Source organism: Myxine glutinosa, chromosome 12 (genome assembly GCF_964187855.1).
Source record: "Myxine glutinosa chromosome 12, kmMyxGlut1.1, whole genome shotgun sequence".
Lineage (NCBI taxonomy): Eukaryota > Metazoa > Chordata > Myxini > Myxiniformes > Myxinidae > Myxine > Myxine glutinosa.
In genome coordinates this window covers 45762648-45789385 of record NC_136272.1, presented here as the reverse complement: position 1 = coordinate 45789385, position 26738 = coordinate 45762648, and the positions used below count along the sequence as shown (strand labels likewise).

General features: G+C 50.8%; 2 protein-coding genes across 2 annotated transcripts in view; both read left to right on the top strand.

Annotated features, from left to right (window-relative positions):
- The window catches only part of LOC137437238 (uncharacterized), a 117216-nt gene extending 116697 nt beyond the window's left edge, over window positions 1-519 (top strand). The window contains exon 12 of the mRNA XM_078766370.1: window positions 482-519. Coding sequence (XP_078622496.1) covers window positions 482-519 — 38 coding nt within the window. The remainder of the gene's footprint in view (window positions 1-481) is intronic.
- On the top strand, window positions 464-26300 carry LOC137437865 (uncharacterized). The gene is made up of 4 exons (XM_068132545.2): window positions 464-1166; window positions 10274-10768; window positions 17424-17918; window positions 25586-26300. Exons 1-4 carry the CDS (start codon window positions 708-710, stop codon window positions 25634-25636), a joined length of 1500 nt encoding a protein of 499 aa, XP_067988646.2. The 5' UTR covers window positions 464-707; the 3' UTR covers window positions 25637-26300.
- Window positions 26301-26738: the final 438 nt, after the last annotated feature.

Below are 26738 nucleotides of genomic sequence, written 5' to 3'. Positions count from 1 at the left end.
CAGCTCTCACCTGGTGTCGAAGGATGTAAAATACATGTATCACCTTTGGATTCAGAAATTGATTTGTTATCTCTGCCACTGAAGGGGGATGGAGGTTATGTTTTAACCCCTGTCTCAAAATATCTCAAAAAGTTGTGGACGGATTCGGACGAAATTTGGTGGAGAGGTTGGGTATGTGACAAGGACAAAATGATTAGATTTTGGTGAAGTTCTGGATCCGGATCAGGGTCAGAGAATTATTTAATTCAAGTGATTCTTCACCATTGAGTGAAAGGGCCAAAAACAACAACAAACATAATTGTTCCAAAACTTGGTGGACGAGTTGGTGAGATGACAAGAACAAGCCGATTCGGTTTTGGTTCAGGTCTGAATCCAGATCCGGCCTACCAGTTGGGTACAAAAGTAAATTGTTCAGCCTGGTGGAGGTATGCGCTCCACCGAGTACCGTTGTAGTTGTTTTTGAATTTCTTTATCACTCAAGTTTCAATAAAAAAATCCACCCACAATGCCTTTTACTGAATGTAGAACCATCTGCTGTGAATTGGTGCAAAATATATTAATTTAACCATTAAATGATAACCATCTCCAACTGATGTTAATCCAAATCCTCATCCACTGTGACTGGTTTTTTGATGCTTCTCCCATCATTTTAATTGTCCTTTTCTCTGCAGGCAAACTACCGTGGATACCAAACGAGGAAGCATCTGATGAAACGCCGCGATGAACACGGAATTGTTACTTTTCAGGACGAACTAGCGGATTACAAAGTTACAAACCACGTGGATTCCTCCCAATCAAGTTCTCGCAGCTCTCAGGGATATTCCAGCAAGCCGAGCTCTCGCACTCCATGTTTCAGTCCCAAATATGATCGAGACTCGGATCTTGAGGACCAACGCCGAGTGCAGCTGGGTAAACTTATTCGACCTCGATCGGAACATGATGGTGGCGCCGCATCACGTGATACAAGTTTGAAGAACACCAAGACAACATCTCCACTTTGTGATGATGTGGTGTCCTCCCACGGGCTTGACAGGAGTGGGACGAATAGTCACTTCCTGGTTGACCCTGCCAAGGAAGAGGCGGTCGTCATCATCCAAGCAGGTTACAGAGGGTACCGAGACAGGAATTATTTCAGAAAGAAGCGGCAAAGTGCAACAACTATCCAGGTGAGAAAGAAGGTTTTAGAAACATTTTAAACAATCTCTAAACTATGAAATAATCTGAAGTGCTGAAGATTTAAATTTTGATTTGACCTCCCTGGTGTTCTCACCTGAGTCATTGTTCATGATTCCTCCACTTCAATCCCATAAAACACATTCATCTTACCATTAGTTACAGATATCCTTGTAATTTATATAAAAATACACCCAAGACTACCAATATTTACCCCGTGCGCGCAAAGCAAGCAGCAGAGTCAAGCAATTGGTTCACCGTGTACAACCATCAGTTTATGATCGAGGAACAACTTGATCTAAATTGAATGTAATATTTTGATCATGAATTGGAAAACAAACCTGTGGTTTAGCAGCACTTTGTCTCTGAATCTGTCCCGCTCAAACATGCTCAGAGAGGAGTAATGTAATTTTTATGCCTCCAGCAACTTGTGTTTTCGGGGGTTTTTTTCATTTTTTTGTGTGCAGAATCGAGGCTCATGTAAGAGCGAACACATTGAACATGAAAACATGCACAGACACATAAAACATACAATGAAGGGAGCGGGAGACGAGGGGAGAGAGAAGGAAGCACACAAGCACGACAACAATGGAGAACAGGGACGTCGGTAGATCTGTGGATGGGGGAGGTGGGAGGGGTACACGGTATAAAGCAAACGAACACCAATAGGAATTTCACGAAAGAAGTTGGGGATTGAAAGAGGTGGATTTGGGGTGTTTTAACGGGGGTAAAAAAGATCAAGGTTTTGCATGGGGGAGGATAAGAGATGGTGGTGAACAGCTGTTTTGAAGACCTGGAGGGAGGAGAGGGATTGAAGACAGGGAGGGAGTTTGTTCCAGAGGTGGAAGAAAAAGTGAATGAAGGAGTGAAGGTGAGCAGTCTTGATTTTGGTAGTTTCACCACAAGAGGGTTGCTGACAGATCTTGTGCATCCTGCAGGAATATTTGGGGGACAGAGCACAGACAGAGCAGGGGGAGCAAGGCCGGAGATGAGTCGGGAGAAGACAGAAAGACCACCTACCTGCCTGCGGTGAGAGAGAAAGGCCCTCGAAGTTAGCTTCATCCCGGGAGATTCCAATGATTCTGAAAGCTTTGGTTTCAACTGCATGAAGCCAAGCTAGGTGTGAGGTAGGAGCACCGGCCCAGAGGAACCAACTTTAGAGGCCATTTTTCCCCGCAGAGCAGGGGTTGGCCTTTATCGGGCACCTTGGTCCCCTTTTTGAAGCAATGTTTTATGGCCAGATGCCCTTCCTTCCTCCAACCCTGTTAGTCGCCTCTTGCGACAGACAGGGAATTACCAGTCAACTGGTACTCAATTTGCCGACCTCGGAAGGATGACAGGCTGAGTTAACAATTAACCCCCTGGTGTTAATTCAGCGATCGACCGGGATTCAAACCCAGGATCCTAGGATCCCAAGCCGGAACCCTAACCGCCAAGCCAACACCAGGCTATAGCACCAGCCCAGAGGGGGAAGAACAGTATTCCATTGAGCTGCGGATGAAAGCCTTATATGTGGTGAGGAGCTCAGAAGTGCCCAGAAAGGACTTCGCACGACGGAGGATGCCCAGTCGGCGAATGGCTTTGGAGGCCAGCTTGGAAATGTGGTTTTCCCAGGAAAGATCATGTCTGATAGTGAGACCCAAAAGCTTGAGTGACAGAACTTCTTCAAGAGGATTGTTCAGAAAGTAGATGGGAGGGTTGTGGAGACGGTCTTTTCGGAGAGACAAAGTCAGAGTGTGAGATTTGTCGGGATTGAAAGACATGGTCCACTTGTTTGACCAGTTTGTGATTTTGTCCAGGTCTGCAGAGAGTGAAGAGGCTGCTGCCTGCTGATCTGAGGGTTGAGATATGGAGCGGCAGAGAGTGGAGTCATCAGCAAAGAGATAGAGAGGATTTTCCACAATGTCGGAGAGATCATTAATGAAGACCAGAAATAGCACAGGGCCGAGAACACTGCCTCGAGGAACTCCAGCCTGAACAGGAAGAGGAGATGAGAGAATTCCATTGAGGGCCATCCGTTGATTGTGACCAGAGAGGAAGTCCGCAAGCCATGTGTGGAGGTTTCCATGGATACCATAAGAGGAGAGTTTGGTGAGCAGGGCGGGGTGTCAGACCATATCGAAGGCACGTGATATGTCAAGGGAGACAGCTTTTGATTTCCTGTTTGGCATTGAGGACCTCCATCCATTGTTGAGACAGCAGAAGCAGTTTGTCCAGAGTAGAATCCGTCCGTTCGTACATCCATCCGTCCGTTCAGGCTAAACCTCGTTTTTCTCAGCAACCATATGTCCGATTGAAACGAAACTTTCAGGGTAGGATTGACACCCATGCAGAATGTTTTTATGATAATTGTGACGTCATCGGTTACGTGGTATGGCAGCCAACTTGGATTAAAAGCAAATAATTAAAAAATTATTTCTCGGAAACCGCTGCATGGAAAAATTTGAAACCTGGCACATTGTCGAGTACTCCCAATGGGAAACAAAAGCATGGTAATGATGACATCATAGGTGAAGTGCTCTACCCAACAAAAATGTTTTAATCGAATTCCTTTTCCTTAAAATCTGAAATTGCATGCACATGATGTCTGACCCATTTGTATTGAAATATTAAATTTATGAGAACATCGGTCACATGGTCACAACAATGAAGTTGGAAAGAAGATTGATGAGAAGAGGAAGAAGTTCAAGGAGTGGCAGAAGATGAAGGGTTTTGGGGCAGAAAAGGCAGAGCATGAAAGTTATAAGGCAGCCAAGAAGGCTGCAAAGAAAGAGGTAGCAAAGGCACATGAGGCATGTAGGAAAAAGTTCGGAGAACGCTTCGATTTGTAAGAGGGTCAGAGAGCGGTATTCAGGATTGCAAAGCAGATATCGAAAGAGAGGTGTGATGTGATGGGGGTGAGTTGCTTGAAGGATGAAGTGGGACAAATCGTTGTGGACCCAGATGGAATTAAAGGAAGATGGAAGAGACATATGGAAATACTGTTGAATGCAGAGAATGAATGGGATGGCAACATAGAGAGTAACCCAGTTTTAGGACCGGCAGAGAAGATAACCGAGAAGGAAGTTGAGGAAGCGATAAAAGCAATGAAGAGTAGAAAAGCGGGAGGGCCAATGGGAGTTGTGGGAGATTTGTTGAAGGCAGCAGGAAGTTGGGGTGTGAAGAGAATGACAGAGATCTGTAATCTGGTGGTGAAAGAAGGCCGCATTCCAGTGGATTGGGAACTGAGTACCCTCGTCCCTCGAAACAAGGAGAAAGGTGACCCTCTGGACTGTGGCTCGTATCGAGCGATAAAGTTATTGGAGCATGGAAAGAAGGTATTGGAAAGGGTGTTGGAGAGGAGGATAAGGAAGAAAGTGAAGATTGACGAAATGCAGATTGGATTTATGCCAGGAAGAGGAACGACAGACGCGCTTTTTATTGTGAGGCAGTTGCAGGAGAAGTATATGGAGAAGAGGAAGAAGTTGTTTCTTGGGTTTGTTGATCTGGAGAAAGCATTTTATAGGGTTCCACGTGAAGTAGTGACATGGGCATTGAGGAAGTTAGGAGTGGAGGAATGGTTGATCAGAGTAGTGATGGCAATGTACAAAAGAGCGCACACAGCTGTAAGGACGAAGGACGGGAACAGTGTTGACTTTGAGGTGAAGGTGGGAGTGCATCAGGGGTCGGTACGAAGTCCACTACTATTTGTAGCTGTCATGGAGGTGCTGGCTCAGAACGTAAAGGAGGGTTTACCGTGGGAGTTGTTGTATGCAGATGATCTGGTGTTGATTGCAGAAAGTATGGATGGACTGCAGGAAAAGATGAACAAGTGGAAGGAATGTATGGAGACAAAAGGTCTGAAGGTGAATATCGGAAAAACGAAGGTGATGGCAAGCGGTAAAGCATGTAGTGAGGTGGAAAGAACTGGGAAGTGTCCGTGTGCTGTGTGCAGGAAGGGTGTCGGAGTGAATTCCATTCAATGTCCAATGTGCGCTGAGTGGGTTCATCAAAAATGTAGTGGTTTGAGAGGGTCATTAACCAGTGTGGCAGCTACATTCAAGTGTAAGGTGTGCACAGAGGGAGCTGCAGATGGAGGAAATGTTGAGTTGGATCTTGGAGACGGTGTGAAGCTGGAAGGTGTGAAAACATTTTGTTACCTAGGAGACATGCTGAATGGAGAAAGTGGATCAGACTCGGCAACGGTTGTTCAAGTGAGATGTGCATGGAAGAAGTTTCAGGAACTGAGTGGCGTGCTGACGAGGAGGGGAGTATCGTTGAAGCTGAAGGGAAAGGTGTATGCTGCATGAGTGAGAAGTGTTATGATTTATGGGAGCGAGACATGGGTAATGAACGTAGAGCAGCAACAAAGGCTGGAAAGTGTGGAAATGCGAATTGTTCGGTGGATGTGTGGAGTATCGTTGAGAGAGAGGAAGACAAATGATGAATTGCGAAAGATGATGGGAATAGAGCCTGTGATGGATGCTGTGAAGAGAAACAGGTTGAGATGGTTTGGTCATGAGTTGAGGAAGGATGAAAGTGACCGCAAGGCTTACCCCCGCTCTTGCAGGGAAAATGGCCTTAAAATGCCTGTTGTTGTTGTTGTTGTTGTTGTTGTTGTTGTATAGGTCACATGGTTTGACAGCCCTATTGGATTGAAGGAAAATATTAAATAATTATATCTCTGAAACCGCTCACCCCATCGAAGCAAAATTTTAAAAATATCATCTAACAGCACTGTTGCATATAGTTTGAAAATTATGATGTCATAGGTCACGTGGTTTAGCAGGCATCATGGATAGAAAAAGGAACCTTGTCTGATCAACACAAAACTTCACAAACGTAACCCCCTGCCTATACATATGCAGAGTGATGGCATCTACTCGTTGTGGGACGATGCAGAGGCATATTGGCGACACGGTCACATTGTTCTAGTTTACTATGTCTGCCTGTCTGACAGTGAAACAAAATTTAAAATCATTCCACACAGGCAACTTACTGTTTTTGAGGACGTCATAAAGGACACAAACAACAGGCACAAATAACGAATGTAACGTGTTGAGTAAGGTGGTGGAAACGACGCTGTATGAACGGCGCTAAATTCCCGAAATTTTTGTTTACTGTGGGGATTACCCCATTGGGACATAATCCACAAGCAGACCGGTCGAGCTGTTGATTGTTTGGGCGTGGCGTGCGCTCGGTTGTTGGAGCCACGCCCCCTTAAGAGTGAGTTGTGTTATAAAAGATGCGTGAGTTCCGGTATGAGTTTAGTTCTGTTGGAATAAAGGAGCTTTGATCAAGCCACATAGTGTCTCGCCCTCTCGTTATCCGCAACTCCTACATTGGTGACCCCGTCTTGCTCTCGAACGTTTTCGGAGCTTCAAACGAACATGGCGACAAGCGCAGTTTCGATTAAACTGCCGGAGTTTCGGGAACGACAAGCTGCCGTTTGGTTCGCACAAGCTGAGGCCCATTTCGCCATTCGGAGCATTTCTGCGGACAACACGAAGTATTATTATGTCGTGTCTGCGCTCAGTGGCTCCACTGCGACCAGAGTGGTGAGCCTTCTCCAGGATCCTCAGAAGGGCCGCAAGTACGAGACGCTAAAGGCGCTGCTGCTCGTACCCTTCGAGCTCACTGAGGCCGAGCGTGCCCGCGAACTACTTTCTCTACACGGGCTGGGCGACTCCAAGTTGTCGGAGCTTTTGGACCACATGTTGTCTCTCCTGGGCAGCCACCGACCATGTTTCCTCTTCAAACAACTGTTCCTGCAACAGCTGCCAGGTCAGGTACAGACAGCCCTGGCCAACTCGTCTGTTTAGGATTTCCACGCCCTGTCCAGGGAAGCATACAAGTATTTCTCCGCCAGACAGCAATGTAGTGTGGCTGCATAGGACCCCGGCCCCATCAAGCCTGCGCCGCTGGCGGACACCGTCGCGGCCGCCATTACATTACGGCCCAGCGGCGGAAGGCCCCAGGCTTGTAATTTTACCACGCAAGGTTTGGGCCCAAGGCCAAGGCATGCCGGCCACCCTGCAGCTTCAGTGAGTCGGGAAACGGGATGGCCGGCGCTCGTTAACTGCCATGAGCGTCGGCCGTTCGGGCAGTTTGTTGTTCATTTCGGACACCGAATCCGGACGTCGTTTCCTATGCGACACAGGGGCCCAGGTGAGCGTTCTACCTGCGTCGGCATCGGACCGGGAGGCCGGGAGTCATGACTCCGCCGTGGAAGCCGCCAATGGCAGTGCTATTCAGACTTTTGGCAAACGGACCGTGGCACTCTGCTTTGGCGGGCAGCGGTTTACATTGGATTTTGTCACAGCGATGGTGTACTCCCCCTTGCTGGGCGCTGATTTCCTCTGCGCCAACGGCCTATTGGTGGATGTTAAAAATCGGCGCCTCGTTAATGCGGAGACATTCAGTTCTCTTCCATGCTCGCTGAGCGGGTCCGCCTCGACGAGGCTTGCGTGCACGCTCTAGACCTCCGACGAGTTCGCCCGCCTCCTCACCGAGTTCCTGGCCCTTATGCGGCCCACCTTTTTGGCCATTGCCATAAAGCACGGGGTGGAACATCACATTCCAACCACCGGCCCGCTTGTCTATGCCCGGGCTCGACGCCTCGACCCGGGGAAACTCGCTATCGCAAAGGCGGAGTTCGACACGTTGGAGCGTCTTGGCATTGTGCGACCGTCCGACAGCCCGTGGGCCTCACCTCTCCACATTGCGCCGAAGCCGGGTGGCGGATGGCGCCCGTGCGGGGATTATCGCCGCCTTAACGACGCCACTACCCCCGACCGCTACCCAATCCCGCGCATCCAGGATTTTTCTGCCTGCTTGGCCGGTAAAGTTTTTTTTTCTGAAGTGGACCTCGTTCGTGGTTACCACCAGGTCCCCATCCGGCTGCAGGACGTTCCTATGACCGCGGTGATTACACCGTTCGGGCTTTTTGAATTCCTCCATGTGCCTTTTGGGCTCAAGAACGCTGCCCAGGCTTTCCAGCGCCCGATGGACAGCGTGTTGCGGGATTTGCCGTTTCTGTCCGTCTACCTGGACGATATCCTCATCGCCAGCGCTTCCAGGACGGAACACATGCTTCACCTCCAAGCGCTCTTTGAACGCCTCAGTCAGCACGGCCTGATCATTAACCCGGCCAAGTGCTTGTTCGGGGTGGCCTCAATTGACTTTCTCGGCCACCGCATCACGAGGGAGGGGGCCGTCCCTCTGCCATCTAAAGTGGAGGCTGTGAAGGGTTTTCCGCGCCCCCTCACCGTCAGGGCCTTGCATGAGTTTTTGGGCATGGTGAACTTTTACCATCGTTTCGTGCCCCGGGCGGCCCAGCTGATGCGACCCCTTTATGAGGCCCTCAAGGGCAAGCCCACCAAAAGCGCCATTGACTGGACCGAGGAGATGGCCAAGGCTTTCACGGATGCTAAACTGGCCCTCGCCAGCGCAACCATGCTGGCGCATCCATCGCCCGATGCACTGATTGCTCTCACCACGGACACTTCGGACTACGCGATTGGCGCCGTGCACGAGCAATGGGTCAACGGTGCGTGGCAGCCTCTTGCTTTTTTTAGCCGGCAGCTCCGCCCAAACGAACGAAAGTACAGTTCCTTCGATCGTGAGCTCTTAGGCCTCTACCTAGCTGTCCGACACTTCCGTTACCTGTTGGAAGCCTGCCCATTCACGGCGTTTGTTGACCACAAGCCCCTGGTTTTTGCCATGGCCAAGTCTCAGAGCCGTGGTCTGCCCGTCAACAACGCCATCTCTCCTTCGTTTCCGAGTTCACGGCAGACATCGAACATGTTGCTGGGAAGGATAATACGGTCGCCGATTGTCTCTCCCGGTCCATAGTTGGCGCGGTTCACCTTGGCATCGACTACGCCCGCATGGCGGCCGATCAGATCTCCGACCCGGATGTCCAGGCCTGCAGGGCGGCGGTCACGGGGCTTCGACTGTCTGACGTGCCGTTCAAGGACACGGGCACCACTCTACTGTTCGAAGTGTCCTTGGGTCAGCCTCGCCCCATCTTACCCACCAGCTGGAGAGGCATATTGGCGACACGGTCACATTGTTCTAGTTTACTATGTCTGCCTGTCTGACAGTAAAACAAAATTTAAAATCATTCCACACAGGCAACTTACTGTTTTTGAGGATGTCATAAAGGACACAAACAACAGGCACAAATAACGAATGTAACGTGTGAATAAGGTGGTGGAAACGACGCTGTATGAACGGCGCTAAATTCCCGAAATTTTTGACCATGACATTTAAAAAAAATTCTTTTATTTCAATTGAATTGTAGACTTGAAGAATGCTGAACACAAATTGCGTTTTTCGCAATTTCAAAACTTTACGTTTTGGAATACCTGGACAAAATATTATAGCATTTTACGTCATCATGACCAACCAAATCTGCCGCTCGTAGACACCGCCCATGTCCTTGTTTCTAAAGACAGCATGTGGTAACATGTCATATGAACTCTCACGTCGACAAATGATATCAAATGAGGATGGGTAGGTTAGTTCTCTCTCCCTCCTCCCTCTATGGACATCACTCTGGGTCCTTTTCCACCATTTTTGAACATTTATATTTGAAATTTCCCACTCTGCCATCAACCACGGAGACTTCTATGACATACAAGCACACCAGATCCCCTTTCCGTACCTTGTGTGGGTGTTCATGAGACCAGGAACAAACGAACATACCACATGGATTGGAATCTGGGTTACTCACACCCCGACACCTGGGTTCAGATGGGAACACCAAACAGGTCACTGTTGCCTGTTGGTTACAATAGACATTTTTCCTTTCTCTCTGACATTACTCTTATTTCCCATATTTTTCCATGTGCTTTTCTTTGTCATCGCTCAACTTTTTAAATGAAAATAACTCTTGGAAGCAGATCACGTGTAAAAAGCTTCAAAATTGTTGACAAATAGACCCACAATGCCTGTCTGTCACCTGATCGTCGAACGATCTGCTGTGAATTTGTGCAAAATATATTAATTTAACCATTAATGGAGAACCATTTCCAACTGATGTTCATCCAAATCCTCATCCACTGTGACTGGTTTTTTTAAGCTTCTCCCATCATTTTAATTGTCCTTTTCTCTGCAGACAAACTACCGTGGATACCAAACGAGGAAGCATCTGAAGAACAGCCGCGATGAACACGACATTTTTACGTTTCAGGACGAATCATCAAATTGCAAAGTTACAAGTCATGTGATTTCCTCTCGGTCAAGTTATCGGAGCTCTCAGGGATATTCCAGCCGGCCGAGCTCTCGCAATCCCTGTTTAATCCGCGAAAATGAGCGAGACTCGGCTCTTGAGGACCAGCGCCGACTGCAGCAGGGTAAACTTATTCGACCTCGATCTGAACATGATGGTGGCGCCGCATCACGTGTTACAAGTTTGAAGAACACCAAGACAATATCTCCACTTTGTGATGATGCGGTGTCCTCCCACGGGCTTGACAGAAGTGGGATGAATAGTCACTTCCTGGTTGACCCTGTTAAGGAAGAGGCAGTCGTCACCATCCAAGCAGGTTACAGAGGGTACCGAGCCAGGAATGACTTCAGAAAGAAGTGGCAAAGTGCAACAACTATTCAGGTGAGAAACAATAAATAATATTTTGGCTATGATTTGTCGCAATCGCACATACTCAGAGAGGAGTGAGGTAATTTTTTACTTTGTCTGCCTGTCTGCCAAAAAAAAAAAAAAACCTTTAGAGGCCATTTTTCCCCGCAAGCGGAGGTTGGCCTTTTTCGGGGACCGTGGTTGTTGTTGTTTTTCGGTCCCCATTTTGAAGCAATGTTTTACGGCCGGATGCCCTTCCTGCCGCCAACCCTTTTTGTCACCTTTTACGACGAGCAGGGAATTACCAGTGAACTGGTACTCAATTAGCCGACCTCGGAAGGATGACAGGCTGAGTCAACCCCCCTGGCGTTAATTCAGCTATCGACCGGGATTCGAACCCAGGATCCTAGGATCCTAAGCTGGCACCCTAGCCGCTAGCCCAACACCAGGGACTCCTGGGTTCGAACTTCCCCACTTCCCCACTGCCTGTCTGACAGTGAAACAAAATTTAATATTTCCCACCTCCCCCCAAGCCCTCTCCCTCCCACGGTTCTCTCGATGTCCCTGCTCTCAAATGTTGTGTTTGTGTCCTTCCCCCTCTCTCCCCATCTTGTCTACCGCTCCCCTTATTTTGTGTTTTATGTACCGGTTTGACTTTTTGTGAGATTAATGTTAGCTCTTTCATGAACCTCGATCTTGTCTACAAAAAAAAAAAAAAACTCTCCGGCAGGTTGCTTCAGACAATCCACACTTGATCTGCTTAACACAAACTTTCCTCATTCAAGATGTCTCTGATTCCTTAATATCTCTTCCTGGTTACTCCCTCCTCCGGTGTGATAGACCTGAGCCTCGTCTGGATGGTGGGGTTGCTATTGTCGCGCAACTCCGATTAACACCAGAGTTGCGGATGCCGATTACGGAGGCTTTAACTCCCGAGGCGGAAGCTCAATAGCGGATTCCAAAATTGACACCTAAAACCCCTAAGAGCGCGGAATGGAGGGGAACGGCGAGAGCCCCGCAGCCTTATCTACTAAAATCAAACACCCGGTAAACTGCATTCAGATATATGCACAAAAATAATATAAGGGTTTATTCAAATGAAAAAGGCAGGGCAGGAAAATGCGCGCCGATAATAAATATCCTAATCGGGATCCCGCGCACCAGACCTCAAACACAAGACGAGGGGGATCAAATATGAAAGAAACATGTCTTTTATGTCAAAATGTACGCGGATGCAGCCTTATCTTGTCTTTGTCGTCTTGGTGGCTGCCGTCCAACACCGCTCCGTCTGGCCCGATCGCACACCACGAGGTCCCTCGCTCCAAGTCCCACAAGGCCTCTCAGCACCGAGCACCACACACCAAGCACCGATCACCACGAGGTCGACAGCAGGACAGCGAGCTCCACTCGGGCTACACCTCAGCCCAACTCGGGTCGGGATCTCTGAACGACTCGACCGGGCTGCTCAACACAACTCCCTATGGCTCAACTGCCAACTCTGCGAACTGCGCACTGCGAACTGCCAACGCAACTCGGGCTCTCTCTCCTCGCGCTGAACTCAGGATCTCAACTCGACTCGGGTGCACACGAACTCTTGACTCAGACCTCACTCAACGTGCTCAACTCTCCACTCAACTCGACTCCGAGCTCATCCGAACTGTCATTTCATCTCAACTGCCGAAAATGGCGTCCTGTCCTCGGTAATATCCCTGGCCGATGACGTCAGCATTGGCGCACTCCTCGGCCAATCAGAGCCTCCCCCGGCTCACCGGCTCATCCAGGGGCACGCCCACTGCGCCACTCACTCCCGTCCCCTATTCCTTGGGTTATAGCACATGCTAGACGAGGTGGCTAGGCCTCACGGAGGTGTAAATGGTGGCAGCCAATTGTGGCGGTGTTCCAGCCTGATTTCTTCCGAAGTCATGTCAGGGGGGAGGGCATCATTTAGTGTTGTACTGAAGGTCCTAACTAATGTGGTCTGCAGTGCCGTAATGGACAAAGGTTTGACTACTCGGTGAGACAAACAAGGGCTCTACTGATTAACCCCTACACTAACACACACACGAATCTGCTGGTAGATTCACAATTATACACCTTAACCGACAAAACGCCTCAACATGGACTTATTACAGGAAGTTTTCCTTATCGCGACATCTCGAAGCATGTTACCGACTCAGATCTACTCTGCCCTACATTTTGCTCTCCCAAATTCGTAACACTATCTTTATCAAAAACTCTCTTCCTCACTCTCCCTGCACTGCCCTCTCTCCACCCCACCCCCAGGAGTACCTCTGGCTTCGGCTTTCTCTCCGCTCCCACCTTTTGTTCATGTGTGTTCTGTCCCGTCCTCCAAACAGTGATTACTCCATCTACATCTCCCTGTCTGACAACATGGACCACTTCTATCCACTCATCCCAACTCTCTCTTCCTCATATGTGGTGACTTCAACTGTCATCATGCCAGCCGGCTGGGTGTGGGTACTATTACATGCTCCTCCACAAACCCCGGTCACGGTGTACCTCCGAGCCTCGAGAGGAGTCACGGCAGAAAGATGTGTTATTCTGTGTGTCAAAGATCAATGGTGAAACCACACCAATTGTTACCAACAAACAAGTATTGTATTAAGGTCACACAAGAATAACAGCAATAACAATATTAATCAATTGTACAACCAATATATCATTCCTATGATGGTACCATCAGTTTCGTACAATATAACTCACTGTGCTCCAAGTGAGCGAAAATAACATTCCCAATGTCTCTGTCCCAGCTTCAAACCAAAGTCGATCCACGCTCCAGTGATCATCAGAATGATGTTGTATCGAGACCAGAATCCCGCTCGGTTGACAGTCACACTGCCAAAGATAGGCAAAAGTGTCCTCAAGAGGCGGCTGGGAAATCACACCTTCGGGTATGGACGTTCAACGGCTCCCAATCGGCGAACCACAAATTCACACTCAAAATCCACGTTACACACACACACACCAGGTTAACGTCTGGATGCAGTGAAATGGTTGAAATGCGGTGAAAAACCTGGAGCGATGTGAAAACAGGCGTGAAGCAAAATGGCCAACGGTCCGTTCTCGAGACGTAACGGCACTCCAATGATTCTCTTCGGAATCAACCGCAAAACCTGTCATGCATGTTTATCTGTCACAGCGATAACAACTCTGTCGCAGGAATCCCTTTCCCAGGAAACCCAAAGTTCACTTGTGACCCCCGTTCACCAGCGTTTGCTCAAAACCTCAACGCAGCTTGGCTCCTTCTCCGACCTCACTCGCTCCGCCTCCTTTTTCTCTTCCTCTTCCTCGTCTGGTTCCCGATCCAGTTTCTGGTTTCTTTTAAAACACGAACTTTTTTTTACCTTTTGAAAACAGCTATCTCCAATTCACTTAAACGATAACAATAATAGTACATGCAACCAAAAATGTTTACTGTGGATGAGAACCACAACAACGGAAGTGACGAATCCATAACAGTACCTCTCACTCCAGTCATGGCACCTCAGCAAAGGATGACTGCAACTCATTGGGACTGACACAGTCTGTCAACTTCCCCACCCAGATCTCAGTCAATGGAATATCTTCTCTTCTCGACTTGGTATTGACAAACTTTCCTGCAAATGTCTGCTGTTCTTCTTCTGCTCCAATCGGTTCTTCTGTTCATTTGCTTGTGAAAGTGGACATCTCTATGGCTATTCTCAGAGAGCCTCCTCAGAGTTGACGAGTCTGGCATTTCACTCAGGCCGACTGGCATGGTCTTAAAGTAGCCATAAATCATCTGGACTGGTCTCCCATCTCTACTGCCTCTGACATCAACTCTTCCTGGGAATTCTTCCAAAGTAAACTGCTCTCTCTCTCATGCACAGATTTATCCGTTCTCGTCTTCAGTTGTCAAACCCTTCCTCCCATCCATGGTACACGGAATCTTGTGGTGAGGCAGTTGCCATGAAACAACTTGCCTTCGCCTCATGGAAGGCTAACTCAACTGAAGGCAATCTCCGTTCCTTTCACAAAGCTCGGAACAAGTGTGTGTCTACCCTCAGGAGAGCCCGGAAACAATATCTCCCTACGCTCAATATTGATCTCTCAAACCTGTCTCCCTCCTCCAAATCCTGGTGATGTCTGGTCAAATCTGTTTCTGGTGTTTGTTCCCCCTCAATACCCTCCCTTACCTCAAATGGCTACACAGCTGACACTGCAAGTGAAAAAGCCGAATGCCTCAACTCTGTGTTTGCCTCAAAATGTTGTGTCCCAAACCCATCTCTCTCTGTACCCACCATACCCAGTCGTACTCAGCTGCTCCTGGACTCCGTGACCTTCTCTCCTGACAAGGTGGTGAAGTTTCTCTCAAACCTCGACTGATTCTGCAACTGGACCAGACGGCATCAGCCCACGGGTCCTAAAATCCTGCTCTGCAGCTCTATCTCACACTCTCTCGGTGCTCTTCACCCTCTCTTTTGCTCAAGGTTATCTGCCATCTGCTTGGAAATCAGCCAACATGACCGCTTTACACAAAAAATATGCTAAAACAGATCCTTGAAACTACAGACCAATCAACCTTCTCCCAATAATCAGCAAGGTCATGGAATCGATCATCGCTTCTGACATCAAATCCTTCTTCTTCTTCAATGGCTTGATCTCGGATCATCAACTTGGATTCAGACCAGGTCATTCAACTGTGGACATGCTGCTTCTGCTGTCCCAACAAGGGATGGAGGTCCACAATGCCAAACAGGAAATCAGAGCTGACTCCCTTAACATATCACGTTCCTTCGATGCGGTGTGGCACCCCGCCCTGCTCACCAAACTCTCCTCCTATGGTATCCATGGAAATCTCCATGCTTGGCTTGCGGACTTCCTCACCGGTCGCAGTCAACGTGTGGCCCTGAATGTAATTCTCTCATCTCCCCTTCCTGTTCAGGCTGGAGTTCTCCAAGGCAGTGTTCTGGGTGCTGTGCTTTTTCTGGTCTTCATTAATGTTCTCTCCGACTCTCTGGAAAATGCTCTCTATCTCTTTGCTGATGACTTCACTGTCTGCTGCTCCATATCTCAGCCGTCAGATCAGCAGGCAGCAGCTTCTTCACTCTCTGCAGACCTGGACAAAATCACAAACTGGTCAGACAAGTGGAACATGTCTTTCAATCCTGACAATCTCACACTCTCACTTTGTCTCTCCCAAAAGACAACCCTCCCATCTACTTTCTGAACAATCCTCTTGAAGAAGTTCTGTCACTCAAGCTTTTGGGTCTCACTATCTGCCATGATCTTTCCTGGGAAATCCACATTTTCAAGCTGGCCTCCAAAGCCAGTCGCCGACTGGGCATCCTCCGTCGTGCAAAGTCCTTTCTGGGCTCTTCTGAGCTCCTCACCACATGCAATGTTTTCATCTGCAGCTCAATGGAATACTGTTCTCCCCTCTGGGCTGGTGCTCCTGCTTCACACCTAGCTCGGCTTCACGCGGTTGTAACCAAAGCTTTCAGAATCATTGGAATCTCCCGCGATGAAGCTGATTCTGAGGGCCTTTCTCTCTCTCACCGCAGGTAGGTAGGTGGTCTTTCTGTCTTCTACCGACTCCTCTCCGGCCTTGCTCCCCCTGCTCTTTCTGTGCTCTGTTACCCAAATATTCCTCCAGGTCGCACAAGATCTGTCTGCAAGCCTCTTCTGGTTAAAAAAAAAATCAAGACTGTCTGCTCACCTTCACTCTTTCAATCCTCTTTTCATAAAGAGGATTCCCACCTCTGGAACAAACTCCCACACCCCTTTCAATCCTTCTCCTCCCTCCAGGTCTTTAAAACAGCTGTTCATCACCATCTCTTATCTCCCCCATCCAAAACCTTGAACTTTTCTACCCCTGTTAAAACACCCCAAATCCACCTCTTTCAATTCCCAACTTATTTCCTGAAATTCCAAGTCGTGTTCATTTGCTTTTTTGGTGTACCCCTCCCTCCTCCCCCAGCTCTCCCCTGAACCCAGACTCGACGGCTTAAAGGTGAGTGTGCATACTCCGAAGCTATCTTTCCAGCCAGATAATCTCTCCCGTCTCCAAATTATATCGCATGAGGAAGAGTAACATCCCTCTCTCCCTCCACATCGAGGTCTTCACAAAGAGTCTATGTACATCACTCTTGGTCCTTTTCCACAATTTTTGAACACTTCCATTTGGAATTTCCCGCTCTACCATCAACCAAGGAGACTTGCATGACATACGAACACACCAGAGTTCCTTTCTCTGACTTACAGCATATGGATGATCATGAGACCAGGAACAAACCAACACACTCCATGGGTTTGAATCTATGTTTCTCGCATCATGACCCCTGGGTTCAGATGGGAACACCAAACAGGCCACTGTTGGTTATAATCGAGACATCTCTCATTTCTACCCGACGTTACTCTTCTTTCCCATATTTGTCTTTGTGCTCTTCTTTGTCATCGCTCAACTTTTCAAATGAAAATAACCCCTGAAATCAGATCACTTGTATAAAGTTTAGATTGTTGAGAAATAGACCCACAATGCCTGTCTGTCACCTGATTGTAGAACGATCTGCTGTGAATTGGTGCAAAATATATTAATTTAACCATTAATTGATAACCATCTCTAACTGATGTTAATCCAAATCCTCATCCACTGAAACTGGTTTGATGAAGCTTCTCCAATAATTTTAATTTGTTTTTTTCTCTGCAGGCAAACTTCCGTGGATACCAAGCGAGGAAGCATCTGATGAAACGCCGCGATGAACACGGAATTGTTACTTTTCAGTACGAACCAGCGGATTACAAAGTTACAAACCACGTGGATTCCTCCCAATCAAGTTCTCGGAGCTCTCAGGGATATTCCAGCAAGCCGAGCTCTCGCACTCCATGTTTCAGTCCCAAATATGATCGAGACTCGGCTCTTGAGGAACAACGCCGAGTGCAGCTGGGTAAACTTATTCGACCTCGATTGGGTCATGACGGTGGCACCACATCACGTGATACAAGTTTGAAAACCACCAAGACAACATCTGCACGTTATTATGATGTGGTGTTTTTCCATGGACTTGACAGAAGTGGGATGAATGGTCACCTCCTGGTTGACCCTGCCAAGGAAGAGGCGGTCGTCACCATCCAAGCAGGTTACAGAAGGTACCGAGCCAGGAATGATTTCAGAAAGAAGCGGAAAAGCGCAACAACTATCCAGGTGAGAAAGAAGGTTTTAGAAACATTTTAAACAATCTCTTGTGGCGGACACAAAAGCCCACTGGCGTGGTGACATCATTCCGCGCACCAAGTGGGCGGTGGCCACGCACCAGGGGTAGGCGTGGCCTCATTATATACACCGGGCGCCCAGCCCGGGACAGTACAGTGTTACAGTGTAGTCTTACAATAAAGACGTTTATATGTTACCGCTTGTCCGCTTCCTCCTTGCTCACAAGCAGCGCGCGTAACGCCGCGCTTTACTGGTGACCCTCGACGTTGGATCTGCTGGAGCGATCCTTCCACACGCGACGCCATCGCCATGGCCGACTTCGTCAAACTTCCGGAATTTTGGGAGGCTCAGGCCGAAGTCTGGTTCGTCCAGGCCGAAGCCCAATTTCAGCTTCGGCGCCTCACCGGCGATGACACGCGCTATTGCCACGTCGTCGCCTCCCTCGGGCCCGGCACGGCCGCTCGAGTTGTGTCCGTCCTTCGCCACCCACCGAACGGCCACAAGTACGAGGCACTCAAGCGGCTACTCCTAGCCACGTTCGGCCTTACGGACGACGCACGGGCCGACCGCCTCCTGGATCTCCCCGAGCTCGGTGAGACGCGCCCGTCGGTCCGAATGGACCATATGCTGTCACTGTTGGGCGACGAAGCCCCCGGTTCGCTATTCCGGGCGCTTTTCCGGCGCCAACTTCCAGCGCAGGTCCGCCTCGCGTTGGCCGGGACCGAGCTAACGGAACCCCGAGCATTGGCGGCCGAGGCGGACAGGTACTTCGCCGCTTCGGACATGCGGGCGAGCGTCGGCGTGGCCGTCACGGCCCTCGACGCTGATGTTCAGCAGCATGTTCCACAGCATCAGCTTCTACAGCACGCTGATGTTCAGCAGCATGCTGATACGCACCTCGTGAACGCCGCCACGCCCCGCCCACCGCCGCGGCGAAAACCGCCACCGCGGGGAAACCCGCCAACTCCACCGGCCTGGCGGAGCCAGCCGCGCTCCTCCAGCTCCACCACCTGGTGCTGGTTCCATGCCAAGTTCGGCCACGAAGCTCGGCGGTGTCATCCGCCGTGCTCCTTCAACGGGTCGGGAAACGCCCGGGCCGGCGCTCAATAGTGGCGATGAGCGCCGGCCATTCGAACAGCCTGCTGTTCATAACGGACACCTTCTCCAGGCGCCGTTACCTGTGCGACACGGGAGCGCAGGTGAGTGTCATTCCCGCCGGCACGTCAGACAAGCACGCCGTGGGTGGGGGCCCCGCGCTGCTTGCCGCGAACGGGACGCCCATCCGTACGTACGGAAAACGCTGCCTCTCTCTGCGGTTTGGAGGGCAGGTTTTCCGATGGACGTTCGTCACCGCCGACGTGCCCATGGCACTGCTTGGCGCGGACTTCCTGTGCGCTAATGGGCTCCTGGTCGACGTCAAGCGCAGACGGCTTGTCCAGGCCGAGACGTTCAGCTCGCTCGCTTGTGCGTTGCCCAGCTCAACGAGCGGCTTGCCAAGCGGCTTGCCGAACGATTCGGTTCCGGCCACGTTGGTCTGTACGCTTCCGGCAGCGGACGCATTCACCCGCCTCCTCGCCGGCTTCCCGGCCCTCACGCGGCCCACCTTCTCGGCGGGGGCCGTCAAGCACGGGGTGGCCCATCACATCCCCACCGTCGGGCCACCGGTCTACGCCCGGGCACGCCGCCTCGAGCCGACGAAGCTGGCGGTGGCAAAAGCGGAGTTCGCTACCCTGGAGCGACTCGGCATCGTTCGGCGCTCAGAGAGCGCTTGGGCGTCGCCGCTGCACATCGTGCCGAAGCCCGGCGGGGGATGGCGACCGTGCGGGGACTATCGCCGTCTCAATGACGCCACGACTCCCGACCGCTACCCCGTCCCCCACATTCAGGACTTTTCCGCCCGTTTGGCGGGCAGGTCCTTCTTCTCGAAGGTGGACCTCATACGCGGCTACCATCAGGTCCCCGTCAGGCCGGAGGACGTCCCGAAGACGGCGGTCATCACGCCATTCGGACTCTTCGAGTTCTTGCGCATGCCCTTCGGTCTGAAGAATGCGGCTCAGGCGTTCCAGCGACTGATGGACAGCGTCCTGCGCGACTTGGATTTTGTCTACGTTTACCTGGACGATATCCTCGTCGCCAGCGCGTCCCGCGAAGAGCACCTACGCCACCTCCGCACGCTCTTCGAACGCCTGGGCCAGCATGGCCTGATTGTGAACCCCGCAAAGTGCCGGTTCGGTGCCGCCACAATCGATTTTCTGGGGCACCGTGTCACCAGGCACGGAGCCGTCCCCCTACCGGCCAAGGTGGAGGCGGTGAAGGGGTTTCCGCGCCCCCGCACGATCAGAGGGCTGCAGGAGTTCCTGGGCATGGTGAACTTTTACCATCGGTTCCTGCCCCGTATCGCCCAGCTCCTGCGCCCCCTGCACGAAGCTCTCCGAGGTAAGCCGGGCAAAGGCGACGTTACCTGGACCGAGCAGATGGACACGGCGTTCACGGGCGCGAAGCTCGCCTTGGCTAACGCCACCATGCTCGCGCACCCGGCGCCCGATGCACCGATCGCCCTCACCACCGATGCCTCGGACTACGCGGTGGGCGCAGTGCATGAGCAATGGGTGCGTGGAGCTTGGCAACCGCTGGCGTTCTTTAGCCGGCAGCTTCGCCCGCCCGAACGCCGTTACAGTACCTTCGACCGCGAGTTGCTCGGACTTCACTTGGCGGTCAGGCACTTCCGCCATCTGCTCGAGGGCCGGGCGTTCACTGCCTTCGTCGACCACAAGCCGCTGATCTTTGCGATGGGCAAAGTCACCGAGCCGTGGTCGGCCCGGCAGCAGCGTCACCTCTCGGCCGTGTCCGAATACACGACGGACATCCAGCACGTCGCGGGGAAGGACAACCCGGTGGCGGATTGCCTTTCCCGGGCCGTCGCCCACGCAGTCCACCTCGGCATCGACTATGCCCGGATGGCAGCGGACCAGGCCGCTGACCCCGACGTCCAGGCCTTGCGGACCGCCGTCACGGGCCTCCGCGTCACCGAGGTGCCGTTTGACGGCGCGGGCGCGGCCCTCTTGTGCGACGTCTCCCTCGGGCGTCCTCGCCCCATCGTGCCCGCGGGCTGGCAGCGCCAGGTGTTTGACGCCATCCACGGCCTGTCCCACCCGGGCGCGAGGGCCTCCCAAAGGCTGATCGCCGACAAGTTCGTCTGGCATGGCCTCCGGAAGGCCGTCCGCGGCTGGGCCAGGACGTGCCTCGCGTGCCAGCGCGCCAAGGTGCACCGGCACACCCAGGCCCCGTTGGCCCCGTTCACGGTGCCGGAACGCCGGTTTGACCACGTCCACGTGGACCTGGTGGGACCTCTGCCCCCCTCGCGGGGTTTCACCTACGTCCTCACCATGGTGGACCGCACCACCCGGTGGCCGGAGGCCGTGCCCTTGGCGTCGACAACGGCGGCCGATGTCGCGCAGGCTTTCATCGCCACCTGGGTCGCCCGGTTCGGCGCCCCCTCAGACATCTCATCCGACCGCGGCCCCCAGTTCACCTCGGAGCTCTGGGGGGCGGTTGCGCAGGGGCTCGGGGTCCGGCTGCACCGAACCACGGCCTACCATCCCCAGGCTAACGGCCTGTGTGAGCGATTTCACCGCTCATTGAAGGCCGCGCTCCGGGCCACCCTCCGCGACGGCGGCTGGGTCGACAGGCTCCCCTGGGTCCTGCTGGGCCTCCGGACGGCGCCCAAGGAGGACCTGCGCGCATCCGCGGCGGAATTGGTCTTCGGGCAACCGCTGCGGGTGCCGGGCGAGTTCCTCCCCGACTCCACGGCACCATGGTCCGCGGCACAGCAGCGCTCCGCTCTACAAGAGACCGCCCAGAGGTTCGCCCCGGTGCCAACGGCATGCCACGGGCACCCACCGACGCACGTCGCCCCGGAGCTTCGCACGGCGGAGTACGTCTTCGTCCGCCACGATGCCCATCGGACACCACTGCGGCCCCCGTACGACGGGCCTTTCCGCGTGCTGGAGACCGGGGCGAAGCACTTCACCCTGGACATCGGCGGTACTCCTGACCGCGTTTCGGTAGACCGCCTCAAGCCGGCCCACCTCGATGTGGACCATCCACCGCCAGTGGCCCGACCCCCACGTCGGGGCCGCCCTCCTGCGGGCGGACCCCCGGCACCGCCCAGCCCCGCCGCCACGCCGCCCCCCGGTCCTGCACCCATCCCAGGGGCAGCCAGGGGCATCCCACCTGGCATCCCTGCACCCCGGACGCCGCCGATCGCCAGGGGGCGCTTCGGCCGGGTCATTCGTCTGCCCCGCAAACTGGCCCTCCAGGTGCGCGGGAATTCTGGGGGGGCGCGTGTGGCGGACACAAAAGCCCACTGGCGTGGTGACATCATTCCGCGCACCAAGTGGGCGGTGGCCACGCACCAGGGGTAGGCGTGGCCTCATTATATACACCGGGCGCCCAGCCCGGGACAGTACAGTGTTACAGTGTAGTCTTACAATAAAGACGTTTATATGTTACCGCTTGTCCGCTTCCTCCTTGCTCACAAGCAGCGCGCGTAACGCCGCGCTTTACTCTAAACTATGAAATAATCTGAAGTGCCGAAGATTTAAATTTTAGATTAACGACCCTGGTGTTCTCACTTGAGTCATTGTTCATGATTCCTCCACTTCAATCCCATAAAACATTCATCTCACCATTATTTACAGATATCCTTGTAATTTATATTTGAGCGAGCACAAAGGTAACCCTCCTTCCATCCCCTCTTCCCGTGTTCCCCTCCACCCTACTATCTTTGCTCCCCTCTCCTTCTTCTTCTCTCTCTTCCCCACCCAACATCTCCAACTTTCTCTCTCCACCACCCTCTCTCTTCCTCCACTCTCCCCCTTCCTTCCATCCCGATCTTAAACTATGTCAGTGACAGTGGACATTCCACATAATGTAAAATCTGACTTCAAGACCTCAATAATCCCCTCCTTCCCTCTCCCTCTAAATCCCCACACACACCTTCTCCTCTCCCCCTGCTATGCCTCCCCCTCCCACAAATTTCAAAGTGGTCCTATATACTACATTGCAACGACTTGGAAACCTTTTGTAATACTATAATTACAATATACAAATCGATATTAATCGATTATTATTAATATAGTATTACAAGAGGTGTCCAACTAGTTAAGACGTAACCCCCCACTATTTCTTCACCTCTCCCTCCCCCCCCCCCCCCCCCCACATCCCCCCGCCAGCTTTAACTCCTCCTCCCCCCCCCCCCTCCTTACTCCCAACCCTCCACTCACCTCTCCCCCTCCCTTCTCTTCCTCTCCCATCCTCTCACCTCTCCCCTTCCCACCTCTTTCCCCCTCCTTTCCCAATGGCTGGGAAGAGCTTTCATAGAGGTCCTATATCGTATGCATGCAATCCACGAAACAGCAGCAAGGACCCATTCATGTTTCCCCATATTAAAAAAACATTCATTATTTCCCCAGATTTCTCACAATTTCATTCAGAACACCTCAAGGTACCTCTGAAAATGCAAACATACGTCAAATGGACATTCCGAATAAGCAATCCCCAGTCTGAAAGCCACAAATCTATTTAATATTTAGTTATTTAAAATGAATTTTTTTGTCTAGAAACGTGTAATTTTGGCTGAGTTTCTTGGGATTTATTTTAGTCGAGTCTGAAACGATACCAGGGACAATCAAAAGTGATACCCCAAAAAAATTTAATCGCAAGACTAAATTGTGGGATAGTCCGAAAAGGTTTCGTTTTGTTCGGCCTCAAAGCACGGGAAATTTTAAACATTATTAAACTCAAAACCTGAAACTCCAAAAATACGCCACAAACCTTATTATTCTCAGGAAACATTCCTCTCTCCAAATATGCACATGTACACCCACCCACTTTATTATTTAATGACAGAAGATGCTTCAAATGCACACCAGAGGTCTATAGGTCATCAGATCTCTGCCAATCGACCAGAATGGTGGTGCATGTCCAATGGGCGGTGCTGCTTATGACGCTGTGGGAGAGGCGTGGCCTGTAGAATGGGCGGCACTTATGACCCACAGACACTAACTCGGCTTTATATATAAGATACACTCAAGACTTCCAATATTTACAGCATGCACGCAAAGCAAACCATGTGGAGTTTAGCAATTGGTGCAATGTCTGACCTGTCTACAAACGTTAGTTTATGATCGAGGAACAACTTAATCTAAAAGGAATGTTATATTTAGATCATGAATCGGAAAACAAACCTGTAGATTAGCAGTACTTTGGCTTGGAATTTGTCTGATCACACATGCGCAGAGAGGAGTGAGATCATTTTTACTCTGTCTGCTAGTCAGTCACTGAAACAAATTTTTAAATCATTCCAAACAGGAAACCTACTGTTTTTAAGGACGTCATAAATGACACAAACAACCGGCACAAAGAAAAATAACATGCTGTAACATCAACGGCTGTAAATTCCTGGAATTTTTTTATACAACCTTTAAAATCTTTCTTTTATTTCAATTGAATGATAGTGTTGCAGCCACAGGTTTCGGTTCTGCTTTGAGGGGGATCCTTTGTTCCCTCTGGACTTACTGTGCTTGAGGCGACCGATCACGAATAACTTTGTGTCAGGGCGGTTGCTCGGCAACCATGAATGTCAATTGGTCTCCCAAGTTACTCCAGGATACTCCGCCTGACAACAGTTTCCCTGAGTTAGGTGGTTTCCAATCGGGGGACATGCCCTCGGTTATGCACCAATCTTATTTTAATTAGATTTTATTTAGGCCGGCCGAGATTACCGCTGGTGCATATCGAACTTGGATACGAGCCAATTAATTGGGGAATTATAATCGCCGAGGCCAACCAATGTGCTAACAATGCTGAGTCAATGAAGGAAAAGACAAACACAGACAGATTGGTAATGAAGTTCAAAAGGAATTGGGGTTTATTATTTACAAACATAACTAATGATGTAAAAGGTGAAATGCGGGATCATGCAGGCAGGTAACTGAAGGACTTTAATGCTCAAATAGGCAATCAAGATTAATGTAAACCATAGACTGTAATTCAAAATGTACAAGCTGCAATCACAATAATTATTAGAGAGTGCAGCAATTTATACAGCAAAGTAAAATGGACAAGATGCAGAACTTAACCGTTGTCTTACGTACCGGCTATACACAAGGCCCTGGGTAACCAATCAGACATCCGCGGAAGGGAGAGAAGAACAGAAGAAGGAAGAAGAATGAGCGTTGTCGGCCTCTTTATCTTACCGGGTGGGAGCCGTCGTGCCTCCGCGACCCAAATGCTAAAGAAAGGGGTTGAAGGGGAAATACTGAAGTATCTAGGGTGTGTGAGCATGGAGGGTGCGGGGTGTGTGACTGGCATGCGTGTGGTCCATGCGTGCAAGAGAAACTGCAACGGGAAGGTGCGTTATCTGTGATTGTGCCATGAAAAGGACAGTTGGTGGACTGTGCCTTATTGAGCTCTTGACTTTCGCAGAACGATAAATAATAAAGCCAAGAAAAGAATATGTTCGAGAAATAGCCCACTGTGTGAGAATCTAAAAGAGAGTGTGTTTATCTTTAACTGATGATAATCCAAATCCTCATCCACTATGACTGGTTTGATGAAGCTTCTCCCATCATTTTAATCTGTCCTTTTCTCCACAGAAACTACCGTGGATACCAAACGAGGAAACATCCGATGAAAAGCCGCGATGAACACGGCATCGTTACTTTTCAGGACGAACCAGCGGATTACAAAGCTGCAAACCACGTGGATTCCTCTCGGTCAAGTTCTCGCAGCTCTCAGGGACGTTCCAGCCGGCAGAGCTCTCGCAGTCCACGTTTAAGTTCCAAATATGATTGAGACTCAGCTATTGAGAACCAGCGCAGAGTGCAGATGGGTAAACCTATTCGACCTCGTTTGGGTCATGATGGTGGCACCACATCATGTGATACAACTTTGAAAAACACCAAGAAAACATCTCCATGTTATGACGATGTGGTGGCCTCACGGGCTTGACAGAAGTGGGATGAATGGTCACTACCTGGTTGATCCTGCCAAGGAAGAGGCGTTTGTCACCATCCAAGCAGGTTACAGAGGGTACCTAGCCAGGAATGATTTCAGAAAGAAGCGGAAAAGTGCAACAACTATGCATGTGAGAAACAAGATTTTAGAAACATTTTAAACAATCTCTAAATTGCTTTTGTGCAATATGAATCCCACCGATCAGCAGCTGTGGCACGCAGAAGATTGCTGTCTGGTGTGTGGAAAGTTCTGTTGAAACTGCTGTCTCCATAATATGAGGTTTTATAAGTGTTGTCAATTCTTTTTTTAGCCTGAACAAGTACATGAATATAAATAAAGGTGAGAATGAATGTCTATTTCTATAAAATTTCATTTCTCCAAAATCTATAAGCTCCCCAGAGTTAGACACTTTATATATACTGTATATTTTTCAAGGAGTACACAAGACAATAAGACCTCCAGCTCACTGTACTTTTCTCTCTGCCTCTCGTGCACCTCCTCCATAATATATATATACTAGCAGAAGGACCCGGCATTGCCGGGCGGGGGAGGGGAGGAGAGGGGGGAGGGGAGGGGAACGGGGGGGAGGGGAGGAGAGGGGGGGAGGGGAGAAGAGGGGGGAGGGGAGAAGAGGGGGGAGGGGAGGAGAGGGGGGGAGGGGAGAAGAGGGGGGAGGGGGAGGAGGAGGGGGAGGGGAGGAGGAAGGGGGGAGGGGGAGGGTAGGGTGGCAGAAAGGGAGGGGGAAAAGGGAAGGGGAGGGGAGGAGAGGGGGGAGAGGAGAGGGGGGAGGGG

Bases quoted from the DNA above. Each gene is read 5' to 3' on its own strand.
- LOC137437865 (XM_068132545.2), top strand. From the start codon at position 708: ATGAAACGCCGCGATGAACACGGAATTGTTACTTTTCAGGACGAACTA. The intron at 1,167-10,273 runs GTGAGAAAGAAG...TTTTCTCTGCAG, and splicing joins AAAGTGCAACAACTATCCAG to ACAAACTACCGTGGATACCA. The intron at 10,769-17,423 runs GTGAGAAACAAT...TTTTCTCTGCAG, and splicing joins AAAGTGCAACAACTATTCAG to GCAAACTTCCGTGGATACCA.